Here is a 13,770-nt window from a genome sequence, read left to right on the forward strand (position 1 = left end):
CAGTATAGAAGTGTACTCAGGACGCAAGCTCTGTAGACCTGGATCTTGGTATGTTCCGTCAGCTTTTTGTTGGACCAGACTCTCTTATGCAGAAAGGGTTTTGTAAAGCTACACATGTTGAGTTTCTGCCTGAACACATCCCCAAGCCCTACACCTAACAGACTAAGGCAAGCTGGAGGTACACAGAATCTAACTGGTAAATCAGCACAGTATGTCAAACAGTATAGGTCTTCCTTGCTTATGTGATGTAGAAGTCAGGACCATGCATGAACATATTCATGGTTTCTGAAGCAGGAGTCCATTTTTAAGAGCCATGACACATTTATTAAAATAAGTATTGTTGGGCTAAAAGAGTAGTTACTTGGAGGAAGTGCAAGATAGAAAAGGAAGTACTACTGCTACCACTACGACTACTTTTGAAATTGGCTTCAGCATTAAAAAACCAAGGAAAGGACTAAGGGCCCAATCCTATCCAACTTTCCAGCACCGGTGCAGCCGCAGTGCAGCCCTGGGGTAAGGGAACAAGTGTTCCCATGCCTTGAGGAGGCCTCTGTGACTGTCTCCCCACCACAGGCTGCAGTGCATGGACCATTGGCACAGCTGCACCAGCACTGGAAAATTGGATAGGATTGCACCCTAAGAATCCTATTCTGTCAGCTTAACTTGTGTGAGATGCTCTTTCCTGTTTAACTCTGGTCTCAGGAGAATGATATAACATTTGGGGACAAAGATACAACCAAGCAAACCAGCACCAGATGCCAAGATGGAGAAGATCTCCACGGCGACCATGTACTTTCCTTTGGTGCTCAGGTAAGCTGGAACAAAAGATACCCAAACAGTGCAAAAGACCAGCATGCTGAAGGTGATGAACTTGGCTTCGTTGAACGTGCTGGGCAGCTTCCGAGCAAAGAAAGCCACAATGAAGCTGACGAGAGCCATGATGCCCAGGAAGCCCAGAACACAAGAAAAGAGGACAGACGAGCCTTCATTGCATTCCAGCACAATGTCTTCTGCCAGAGAATGCAGGTCCAAAGCAGGGAAGGGAGGACTTGTGCAGAGCCACACCGTGCACAGAGTTATTTGAAGCATGGAACAAGAGAGAACAACAGAGAGTGTGAGTCTCTTCCCCAGCCACAGTCTCATTCTGGACCCTGGCCTGATAGCCATGAATGCAAGAACCACAGTGATGGTTTTGGCCAGTACAGAAGAAATAGCCAGGGAGAAGGTAACTGCAAAAGCAGGTTGTCGTAGGCAGCAGGTGATTGGCTGAGGCTGGCCAATGAATAGAAAACAGCAGAGGAAGCAGACCAAGAGGGAGACGAGTAGAGAATAGGTGAGATCCCGATTGTTGGCTTTGACGATGGGAGTGTTCTGGTGCCTGATGAAGATTCCTAGCACCATAACTGTGGCCAGAGAAAGAGACAGTGCCAAGACAGCCATGGTGATCCCCAAAGGCTCTTCGTGAGACAGGAAGTTTAGACCCTTGGGAAGGCATTGATCTTTGTCCCTGTTTGGATATTGATCTTCTTGGCACTGGAAACAGCTTTCCACATCTGAAAGAAGGAAAAGAAGCTGTTTGAGTTTCTCAGATATACAATAATTGCTCCTCTGCTGCAGATTAATCCGCTACCAAAAGAAATGAGCCCTTATAGACAGGAAGCCCAATTCCAGTCATTGGGGTCCACTGGCATCCAGAATTGTTGGGATCCTGGCAGATGTTGTGCAATTCGGCATTGCCAGCAGGAACTTGAAGGCTGCCAGCAAAGTCCTATATCTTCTTTTCAAATGGATCCTATATCCTATATCTTCTTTTCAAATGTCCCTGTCCCTTTCCTCTCTCAGACAGAAACCCCGCCGCCCCTCACAGTTTTTCTCTGGCATTATTCAGGGCAAGGGTGGGCAAACATTCAACTTTAGGGATCCTGGACCTTCAACAATTGTATAAGTGAGAGAATTTCAGCAGGTGCATCTTGAAATTCCTTCTTCTATACAATTGTTAAAGGTCCTGGATACCTAAAGATGTACATCTGCCCACCCTTGATCTTGGGTATTCCAATGCTAGATTGGTCCAAACGCTGAGGAGCAGTAGGAATTTCTTCCCTGGTTGATTTTGGAGGTTGTTCTCTATACTGAACACCTTTTTGGTTAGAAATCTTCCCTTCTGGACACGGAGGACAATCATAGCAACAAAATGGCATCCCTTCTTTCTTTTGCTTGCTGTGGCCTGGCTGACAGTGGTCACTGCATAATGAGGAAGGAGGCACCTGTACACACAAAAGAAAACAAAAACAAAACAGAAGGGGAGAAGGCTGTTCCAGTCTTATAATGTTATCATACACCTGGGAGAGCGAGCAGCACATATGTAGGTCACGTATGATGAAGAAATATAATGACCACTTCGTTACATTCGAATGGGGCCTTGTGCTGCTGCAACGAGTGTACTCGCAACACAGTGCCCTTTGTGGCTGTCACCAAATGTAACATGCCATTCAGTATGGCTGGGCCACAACTTGCAGCAGCAGCCACACACCAGGGGCTAGAGAAGGAGCCTTGGCTCCAAGAAGTCAGCACTAGTGAAGCAGGAGGCAAGAGGGTTGGTTGAATGGGAGAGGGAGGGGAAGGAATAAGTTGGAGACTGGGATGGGATGGGGGGTGAGTGTGAATCAGGACCAAGAAGTGGCTGGTATTGGTGGCATAACTGATATCCTATCATCCTGTCCTTGATCCTCTACCAGAGTCCACTGAGACTTCTTTCAGCAGCGAGTGTTCAAGTAGGCCCATTTGGGCAGTTGAGGCTTATCCCTGGGCAAGGCAACAAATGACCAAGAGGAGACCTCTGGGGACTGAAAATCCTTTGTCAATTTTTGTTTTACAAACCTTGAAAGAAATATTGTATCCTCAGCACATTCCTGATGAAGCATCGTTAATGTCAGTGAGATAAAGAAGATGAAGATAGCTTAAGTCTCGTTGTTCAATGGAACTTTGTCATTACAGAATGACATAATTCATGGGATACAATCAATCACTTTTTAATTCATGTGGCTATGTTCAGATTTTGTTTTCCATGTAACAAAATAACATTGAAAATATAATTTGTGTTCATCCTATTTGATACCAAACAAGCCCTACATTTCAGTAAAAGAATTGTGTCTTGTGAATTCAGCACAGAGTGGATGGGAACCCTCTCCTTAACAGTTGTTTTATATTTTGAAAGCACTGGAACAGGAAAGCAGTTTAGGATACAGGTCAACTTGCATGGTGAAACAGAGAAAGATTATCAATGTACGAATGACATTTTATCTGTATGGAGGAGACCCTTTTCAAGTAAAAATGTTTTTGTTTTAAGAGACTGTATTAATATTAGGGAACATTTTCCACTTAACTTTGTTTTTTTGGTTTTTTTTGCTTTTATTTTTTATCGTTTATTTATTTATTTAACTATAATAAACATAAAATAGAAAAACAAATACCTACATAAACAAAATTCTAATAAAGCAGCACAAGCGAAGTCAAAACAGTCCCATACTTATAATCCAAATACATACAGTCCAAACATTAACAAATATTAATCTATACCACTAATACTTCAAAATTAATCTTCAAATCCAAAATACCTCAAATCCCCATCCTCTCTCTGATTCAAAAAATCAATAACTGGACTCCAATTCTTCAAAAAGTTTTCTGTTGAATTCTCCCTAAGCAAAATTTTTAATTTATCCATCTCCGCATAATTCATAAGTCTTATCCACCATTCCTCCACCTAAGGTATATTCATAGTCTTCCAATTTTGAGCATAAAGTATTCTGGCAGCGCTTATCATATACATAAATAAAACTTCATTTTTTCTTTCCACATACTCATCTGTCATACCTAATAAAAATACTTCTGACTTCAATTGTATATTTGTTTTTAAGATCAACTGTATCTGTGTGTGAATTTGTGACCAATATTTTTTAACTTTTGGACACGTCCACCACATGTGGTAAAATGTTCCCTCTTGCTTCTTACATTTCCAACAACTATTGGACATAGTTTCATACATTTTGGCTAATTTACTTGGTGTCACATACCAACGATAGATCATCATGTTTTTAGTATGTGTTAATATGTTTTTATTTGCTTTTAAATTGTTTTTAATATGTTGTAAGCCGCCTTGAGTCCCTTCGGGGAGAAAGGCGGGGTAGAAATAAAGTTATTATTATTATTATTATTATTATTATCTTATATATATTCTCCTTAATGTTAACATTCAAAGTAAATTTTGTCTGTTTTATCCATAATTTCTCCCATCTGTCCATTGAAAGTTCATAGCCCACATTTTTTGCCCACTGGATCATGCATTCCTTAACCTGTTCATCTTCTGTTTCAAACTTCAAAAGCAATTTATATATTTTAGATATTACCTGCTCATCTGATCTTAATTGTTTCTCCAATATTGTCTCTCCCTCTTCAAAACCATATAATTTTTTATCAATTTTAAATCTTTCTAATAATTGTAAATACATAAACCATTGGCAGTCAAAACCCTCTACAATCAATTCCTCTCTAGACTTCAAAATATATTGACCTTGATTACATTTCAATAAATTCTTATACAATAACCATTTATCTCCTGGTACAGTTCCCAAACAAAAATGTGCTTCTTGTGGTGAAGCTAATTAGTTCAGAAGATTAGCTATGGAGTATAAGTTTTTATCTTGGAACATTAATGGAGCTAATGCTCCAAATAAGAGGAAAAAAATATTTTATTATTTGAAGAAACTTAAAAAAGATGTGATTTGCCTTTTAGAGACGCATATTAAAAAAGGTCATACAAACTACTTAATACAGAGAAAGTTAGGACAAAATTTTTTTTCAACAAATTCAAAGAAGAAAAATGGAGTGGTTATGTATGTTAAAGATTATTTAAAACCAAAACTTGTGTTTGCAGGTGAAAAAGGCAGGTGGTTGGCTGTGGAAGTTATAATTTCGGGAGTAAGAACTTTACTTTTGGGTTTGTATGCTCCAAATCAAGAAAGAGGAGGTTTTTTTTAGGCAATTATTGGATGTACTCTTAAATTACTCATATTCAAGTTATTGTTTGATGGGAGATTGGAATGCAGTTGTGTCACCACAAAGGGATAAAAAATCTGAGAAGGAGATTAAGATTTCTCAAGGGAAATTACCAAAAACTTTTTTTGATTTGGTAGAAGCTTTAGGGGTTGTAGATATTTGGCGATAAATGAATGGGAATATAAAAGAGTTTACCTATTATTCAGAAAGACACAGATCATTTTCAAGAATAGATATGTTCTGGGTGACGAAGGATATTGCAATAAAAACTTCTAAAACAGAAATTCTATCAAAGACTCTTTCAGATCATAATCCAATAACTATGACTATTAAGAAGAAACCTACAACATATAGATGGAGATTGAATGAATTGTTGTTACAAAAAGAGGTTATAATAAAGGATGCTAAGCAGAAATTAAGGGAATTTTTTAATTTGAATTTAAATAAGGGAACAGAAATGAGGACAGTTTGGGACGCTAGTAAAGCCTTTATGAGAGGATACTTTATTCAGAAAAGTATAGAATGGAAAAAAGAGAGACAAATTAAGTTTCAGAAAATTGAGGAGGAAATTAAAAAGAAGGAATATGAGTTAATAGAAGTCCCAGGAGATAAAAAAAAAAATAGTACAACAAATAAAAGATTTACAGCATCAATTATCTTTGATGATGGTGAATCAAATGGAAATTAAATTAAAGTTTGTGAAACAAAGATATTTTGAGCATGCCAATTAACCAGGGAAATGGTTGGCCTACAAATTGAGGAAGCAGAGAGAGAAGAGAGTAATTTTAAAATTGCAGGAGGCGGAAAAAATGTATACTGATCAGGAGGATATAAAAAAAATAATTACAAATTATTATGCTAATTTATACAAAAGTCAAAAAATAGATCAAGTAGAAGTAAAGAACTACTTGGATAAACAAAATTTACCAAAAGTGTCTGAAGAACAAAGGGAAATTTTAAATAATAGAATAACTCTGTGTGAAGTTGTAGAGGCAATAAAGAAGATTAATATAGATAAAGCTCCGGGTCCAGATGGTTTAACAGGTAGATTCTATAAATGTTTAGAAGAAGTAAGTTTTCCATTACTTAACATGATGAATGATATTTTGCAGACTGGGAAAATGCCAGATTCATGGAAAGCAGCAAATATAACTTTGATTCCTAAAGAAGGACAGGATTTGATGGATATAAAAAATTACAGACCTATTTCCTTGTTGAATAATGATTGTTAAATATTTACAGCAATTTTAGCAAACAGAATGAAGAAGATATTACAAAATCTTATACATGAAGATCAATGTGGTTTTTTACCAAAAAGACACATGAGTGATAATATTAGAATAGTATTGGATTTGCTGGAATATTATGATAAAAGGATAGAGAAACAATTAGCATTGATTTTTTTGGACTTTGAGAAGGCATTTGACAATTTGAGTTGGACTTTCTTGATTGCTGTCTTAGAGAAGATGAACTTTGGAGAGAACTTTATTCAATGGATAAAGTCAATTTATACATCACAAACTGTGAAGGTAGTGGTAAATGGAGAATTATCAACAATGTTTGAGATTCAAAAGGGAACACGACAAGGATGTCCATTGTCGCCACTTTTATTTATACTTGCCCTAGAAGTGTTATGTAGAGATATTAGACAAGATGAAAGACTACATGGTGCAAAGATTAAAAACGATTGTTTTAAATTAAGAGCATTTGCAGATGATATGGTTTTGATTTTAGAAAAACCTTTAAAAGACATAGAGTTGTTGATGGTTAAGTTGAAGAAGTTTGAATCATTAGCAGGATTTAAGATAAATAAACAGAAAACTAACATTTTATCTAAAAATATGAACGAACAAGATCAATTGAAGTTGATGAATAAGACTGGGTTCAAAGTGGAGAAGAAGATTAAGTATTTAGGTATTATTTTGACAAACACGAATTGTATGTTATTTCAAAATAATTATGTTAAAGTTTGGGGTGAAATCAAAAAAGATTTTGCAAGATGGGAAAGGTTGAAATTATCTTTTTTGGGAAGAATATCTGTAATTAAAATGAATGTACTACTAAAAATGCTTTTTCTTTTCCAGAATATACCAATATTACTTTCTGATAAACCTTTTAAAGAGTGGCAGAAAGATGTGACAGGTTTTATATGGCAAGGGAAAAAACCAAGAGTGAAATTTAAGATTTTGCAAGATGCAAAAGAAAGAGGAGGTTTAGGACTGCCTGATCTGAAGACTTATTATGCATCATGTTGTTTTCTGTGGCTTAAAGAATGGATATTGTTGCAAAACAAAAAATTGTTGAAGTTAGAAGGATATGATTTAAGATTTGGTTGGCATGGATATCTTTGGTATGATAAGTTGAAAGTGAATATGGAATTCAAGAATCATTATGTTAGACATGCACTGTGGAAGATATGGAATCGTTATAAGAAAAGGTTTTACAACAAAATTCCACTCACTTAACTTTGTACTGAAAGAGCTTCATTCACCTACCTCCTGGTCAAACCAGCTGTGCCATTTGATACTGTCCACGTTAATGGTCAACTCCTTGCCCAATAAAGTCTGAGGATCCACCCTTCCTACTTTCACTCCCAAGAAGGATTGGTTTGGAAAAACAACCCAGTTGATAAGATCAAGTCCAGCTGCAAATTTGCCCTCCTGATCCAAAGAAACCTTCTCTCCCACACTGTTATTAAATGACATCTTCAGGAAAGGGTGAAGCTGAAGAAGAAGAATGATACTTTTTTAAAAAAGCAATGAGATTGACAGCAAATTCTGTTTAACTCCTCCCCCCCCCACCAGTGGAGCCATGCAGGTGGAGTTTGTGCTGCATCCCGAAGGAAGGCTGTCCCAGCGGTCTCCATTTATTCCCTTGCCTAGGTGAGTTAGGCCTCCACTCCTGTGATGGGTCAAATCAGTCCTGCCCAAGCCATTTTACTGGCTCAAGTCCATGAAAACCAAGGAAGGTGGATTGAGGTTTGGAAGAAGCAACTTCATTACATTGTAGGAAGGAAGGAGGCCCTTTTTCCTTCTCCCTCTCACCCTGATACGCTCCAAAGCCTACACTGTAGTGGGGATGGCAGCAAAGAAAGAATATTTCTTGACCGTCATGGGTAACCTGATCCTCTTGCTGCCCCACTGCCAGCCCTGAACCTGCAGCACCCGTGTGGGTGTCACAAACATGCCACCAAGCACATTTGTGCCTCTCAGACAGTAAGCCGGAAGGAGTGTGCTACTCCCTCAGTGTCACAATAGGAGCTCCAGCTGCTGGCGCAGGTAAGCACTGAGAGATGTGGGATCAGGGGGAAGGTATCAGGAGGGCATTATTGGGAAAGTTGGATAAGGTTGGGCCCTCAGTTGCTCCCTGAGATGAATTAGGTATGCACTTTGCAGATAAGACTCTGTACACGCACCAAAATTTAGACTTTTGTCCTATTGAAATGGATTCATTTCATCTTCTAGACTTTGAGGCTGTGGATAATATTGTTTGACTCTTCATGTTTAATTATATCATTATTGTGTTTTAATGCATATGATAGCAGTGGGTTTAGTTTGATTGCTGTTTATGAAATCCGATTCACAGGTCCAGGATTATGAATTTTAGTCCGTGAAGTCACCAGCAGGATTGCCAAGTTACAGCAAGCCTACTACTCTCCCTTGCTGAGGGAGAATCAGCATGGCTTCTGTAAGGGTAAGTCTTGCCTCACAAAACTTTTAGAATTCTTTGAAAAGGTCAACAGGCATGTGGATGCAGGAGAACCCGTGGACATTACATATCTGGACTTTCAGAAGGTGTTCAACACAGTCCCTCACCAAAGGCTACTGAAAAAACTCCACAGTCAGGGAATTAGAGAGCAGGTCCTGTCCTGGTTTGAGAACTGGTTGAAGACCAGGAAACAGAGAGTGGATGTAATGGGCAATTTTCACAATGGAGAGAGGTGAAAAGCGGTGTGCCTCAAGGATCTGTCCTGGGACCGGTGCTTTTCAACCTCTTCATAAATGACCTAGAGATAGGGGTGGGCAGTGAGGTGGCTAAGTTTGCAGATGACACCAAACTTTTCCGAGTGGTGAAGACCAGAAGTGATTGTGAGGAGCTCCAGAAGGATTTCTCCAGACTGGCAGAATGGGCAGCAAAATGGCAGATGCGCTTCAATGTCAGTAAGTGTAAAGTCATGCACATTGGGGCAAAAAATCAAAACTTCACATATAGGCTGATGGGTTCTGAGCTGTCTGTGACAGATCAGAAGAGAGATCTTGGGGTGCTGGTGGACATGTCGATGAAAGTGTCAACCCAATGTGCGGCGGCAGTGAAGAAGTCCAAGTCTATGCTTGGGATCACACCTGGAGTATTGTGTCCAGTTCTGGTCGCCACGTCTCAAAAAGGACATAGTAGAAATGGGAAAGGTGCAAAAGAAAGCGACTAAGGGCGCAATCCTAAACCCTTATGTCAGTGCTTTCCAGCACTGGCATAGTGATGCCAATGGGACGTGTGCTGCATCCTGCAGTTGGGCGTCACTCATAGAAGCCTCCTCAAAATAAGGGAATGTTTGTTCCCTTACTTCAGAGTTGCATTGCCCTTATGTCAGTGCTGGAAACCACTGACATAAGGGGTTAGGATTGCACTCTAAGATGATTAGTGGGCTGGGGCACCTTCCTTATGAGGAAAGGCTATGGCGTTTGGGCCTCTTCAGCCTAGAAAAGAGACACTTGAGGGGAGACTTGAATGAGACATACAAAATTATGCATGGGAAGGATAAAGTGGATAGAGAGATGCTCTTTACACTCTCACATAAAACCAGAACTAGGGGACATCCACTAAAATTGAGTGTTGTAAGAGTTAGGACAGACAAAGGAAAATATTTCTTTACTCAGCGTGTGGTTGGTCTGTGGAGCTCCTTGCCACAGGATGTGGTGACGGCATCTGGCCTGGATGCCTTTAAAAGGGGATTGGACAAGTTTCTGGAGGAAAAATCCATTACGGGTTACAAGCCATGATGTTTATGTGCAACCTCCTGATTTTAGAAATGGGCTATGTCAGATGCAAGGGAGGGCACCAGGATGCAGGTCTCTTGTTATCAGGTGTGCTCCGTGGGGCTTTTAGTGGGCCGCTGTGAGATACAGGAAGCTGGACTAGATGGGCCTATGGCCTGATCCAGTTCTTATGTTCTTATATTCTTACTATACAACCCTACTCCTGGCCTTTGGTCTTCTTTTGCAGGAAAGCCTGCATGAACCAGTAGATGTAGTGAAACCATCTGGTGAAACCATTTCCATTCTGGTGAAAGGAATGTGAAAGTTATAGGGCACAATGGGATTCCTTCTGAACTTGAAGGTTGGAGAGAGCAACTCTTGCCTGGCTGGATTCTCTGCTGTTCTCCTCCCCTTTAAGCTGCTACAGAGACACAGGAGGCAGCCTCATTTGTTTATGTTGCTATATTGTGTTGGTCTAAGTCTGTTGTGAGTGTATGTGGGTGTATGTGCAGAAGCCCTTACCGAGATAATGTGTTGGGGTGCTCGAGGGAATAATCGTGCTATGAATAAAGGAGTGATGCATGATTCTTGGTTTGGTTATCCAAGGGACCACCTTTTCCCACATAATCCGCGTCACCCTCTTAGGTCATCTGGGGGGCTCTTCATCTATCCACAGCATATCGGTTGAAAATCACTGGGTTAAGGTCTGCTCTCTATGCCTTTGTAACACTGCAGTGGCTTGACTGCTTTTTTATGGACAAAACAGTTCCCCCTCTCCTAATGGCTCTCTCTCTCTCTCTCTCTCTCTCTCTCTCTCTCTCTCTCCCCCCCCCCATCTCTCTGTGTTTACATGATTTTACATATTGCTGCTTATGTGGCACTTTAACAATGGAGCTTTGTAAGCTGTCTTGGGTATTTGCTACAGCTTGGAAAAAGCAGGATATAAATTTTTCAAATCAAAATAAGCAATTAAACAATACTGGTTTTCAATGTTGTAAGACTCATTGTGCATCCTTATTCAAAGGGTTGAATGTGTTTAAAAAATAAAATAAAACAGCAAAAAAGTGACGTAACTGTGTAGATGGAAAACGTACCTCCCAAGGTTGCAGAGCTGGAGGTCCCAGTTTGTCTCCATTCACCTTTGGCCTGGTTCTGGACATGTGCATTGCATGTAAAGCATGTGCAATGGCATGGGCAGCACTGTAGATGCTGTAGCTTTGACGGGTTGTGCTCATATCCACCAGTGTCTCAGGAATATCCTCCAGCTTTGACTCAGAGCAGGTTTCATTGTTTTCTTGACCCTCCTTGAAGTTTGGCAAGGAACAGTTGGAGACCCCTTCTAAAAAGACTGTCATTAAGAACCGTTCTTTTTCCCACTCTGAATGTAGCCTCTGGAGGACCTTTTGGAACTCCGGTATTTCCGCAGAATGGACTGCAAAAGAGAAGGAACCATGGAAGTTTTTTTTACTCGAAGCCTGGATTATTAACTGTGATGAAGAATCCCAGTGGGCAGTCATGATCCACACCTTGCCAATAGAGATGGTTTCCACAAGTAGGAATGTATGGAATGTACCCATGGTCTGTATATCTGCATATATGATGCAGACAGTTGCTTTGGTGTTTGTGAGAGAAGAGATTATATCCCACATGCCTTCATCACTGATAAAGATCAAAAGAGATTCACTGCCTGGCACAGTTTTTGTGAAGGCGATACAGATGTCATGCTGGGAAAGCTTTGCTGTCAGTGTCTCTGTGAATGTCTGTCCTATTTCAGATTCGGACCCAATGACCCCAACCCAGTTCCATTGGAAATGCAGGAGTAATCGAACAATCCCGTTATACTGGTATTGAGCACTGTGATTCATGTTGTAAAAGGTAGAGGTCTGGGTCCCACCACTTTTCCATGTAGCAAACGTGCCATAAGCAACCTTTAAATAAAGCACATTTTAAACATCTGTTAAGGATATTATGGGTCCATGAACATCTGCCTGTATGATGGCTTGGAACATTCGGAGAAAGCGGGCGCAAAGCACTTCCATTTGCAGGAGGCGCTTTGTCCTGCTATTTCCGAGTGCATCAAGCCTGGGGGAGCGCTGCGGTGGGCTGCACAGGGCTCCCCGCACCTCCTGCAGCCTGCTGCAGCCCTGCCTTCTTTATAAAATTTATAAAACCCTTGGAAATGGCTGCAAAATGAAGAAAGAAGTGGAAGGTCTCATCCTAGCTGCACAGGAACAGGCACTTTCAACACATAGTATCAAAGCAAAATTTCAGAAGATGAATGACTACAGCAGATGTCCACTTTGTAAGATGAAGGATGACACTATCAGGTCAGTGCCTATAGTAAGATCACCCAAACTGACTATAAAGAGTGTCACGAACAAGTTGCAGCCATGCTTCATTGGAACTTTTGCAAATAATAAAATTCCCTTCACACCTAAGTTCCTGGGATCTTACCTGTGGAATCCTATAGATGCTTAAGATGGTGTTTATCAAGAGGGAATTACTTGTGTCAGATCCCCCAATGACAGCTATTAGATTTTTATGGTTGCCACACTTGAAATTAGGGATGACATTTTCCTGATCAGACAGAAGTTTCAGGGTATTCTGATAAATCATCCTTGCATCAAAAAGGTCATTTTCAACGTGAAGTCCCAAACTGATATTTGGCAAAATTGTGGGGTTCTCATTGATCTCTTTGACAGCATATACCAAGGAGAGGACAGCCTGGTAATTCCTTGGTACTGCACTGAAAAGGGAAAGTACATGCTTGATTAGATCGTCATGTTGTGTGAGATGAGAAAGGAAGCCAAAGCCTCACTGTGTAGGCAACACCTGGTGACTGAGGATTATGTGATTTACAGATTATCGTTGTAAAAACTCCATTGGAAAATGGTAGTTTAGATTAGCCTGCCCATGTAAGCCACCTTGAATGCTGTCTCAATGTCAGAGAAAAGTGTTACATAAACACCAAAATATAAATAAGTAAGTAAGTAAGTAAGTAAGTAAGTAAGTAAATAAATAAATAAATAAATAAATAGTGAAGGTCCATGAACATTTTCCATCTGAAGATGTGATCACCTGACCTTGTCCTTCAGCTTAGGGAAAAAGATCTCCTTACCCAGGTAGTTCCATACGCCGTATTCTGGGAAGTTCACTGAAGTCTTCAGTGTCAATATCCGTGATGAGCTGAGATGCCATCCCACCAATGAGAAGATCGCCTGCCTGGTAATGCTCAGGTGGGAACTCCAGGTGATTTGCCATGTTGCAAATGGCAGTGTCTGCTCTGCAGTGAATGGGAAAGAGCAGGAACACAGATGCCACCGCAATATTGAGAGCAAACGCACTGAAGCTGCAATTTCCCTTTATCATATTGTCCCTTTCTGTGAGGCAGCTTAGAGTAGCCTCCTGAAGATCTTTTCTCATTTTGTGTTATCCGCCTGGCAAAAGCCACCCTTGAATGGTTCCTGATCCTGCCACCAGGACCTAGGAGTAGGGGTTAAAGGGGGAGGACACTCTCCTTTCTAGGGTGAGCCTAAATACAATGATAACCATCTCCTGCAATACATTTATACATCTGAAAGAGTTTGGAGAAGCTTCTGAGTGTGTTTGGTTTTCCGTATCTAGCTACCAATGCTGGGCAGGCAGGTAGACCTGAGCTCTGCATTGGGAAGACTGGTAGACCTGGGCTCCAAAGACTATTCTGGCTGTTGCCACTTTCCTTCTATTCTGCCCACCCCCATTGCTA

The 13,770-nt window shown here is 40.4% G+C and overlaps 1 protein-coding gene across 1 annotated transcript; it reads right to left on the bottom strand.

The window, feature by feature from the left end:
- Positions 1-645: 645 nt before the first annotated feature.
- Positions 646-13,286, bottom strand: LOC136653213 (vomeronasal type-2 receptor 26-like). Its single transcript, XM_066630121.1, has 6 exons — positions 13,144-13,286; positions 12,480-12,771; positions 11,120-11,953; positions 7,548-7,775; positions 2,036-2,264; positions 646-1,553 (listed from the first exon to the last, which is right to left on the bottom strand). Exons 1-6 carry the CDS (start codon positions 13,284-13,286, stop codon positions 646-648), a joined length of 2,634 nt encoding a protein of 877 aa, XP_066486218.1.
- Between the last annotated feature and the right edge of the window lie 484 nt (positions 13,287-13,770).

This window comes from Tiliqua scincoides, chromosome 5 (genome assembly GCF_035046505.1).
Source record: "Tiliqua scincoides isolate rTilSci1 chromosome 5, rTilSci1.hap2, whole genome shotgun sequence".
Lineage (NCBI taxonomy): Eukaryota > Metazoa > Chordata > Lepidosauria > Squamata > Scincidae > Tiliqua > Tiliqua scincoides.

What these genes read in the sequence shown, in the direction of transcription:
- LOC136653213 (XM_066630121.1), bottom strand. Translation starts at nt 13,286, where the DNA reads ATGGCAAATCACCTGGAGTTCCCACCTGAGCATTACCAGGCAGGCGAT. An exon ending in CAGCTCTGCAACCTTGGGAG is followed by an intron (nt 7,776 to 11,119) that starts GTACGTTTTCCA and finishes CTTCTTCTTCAG; the next exon opens with CTTCACCCTTTCCTGAAGAT. An exon ending in TGGAATACCCAAGATCAAGG is followed by an intron (nt 1,554 to 2,035) that starts GTGGGCAGATGT and finishes TCCTTCTTTCAG; the next exon opens with ATGTGGAAAGCTGTTTCCAG.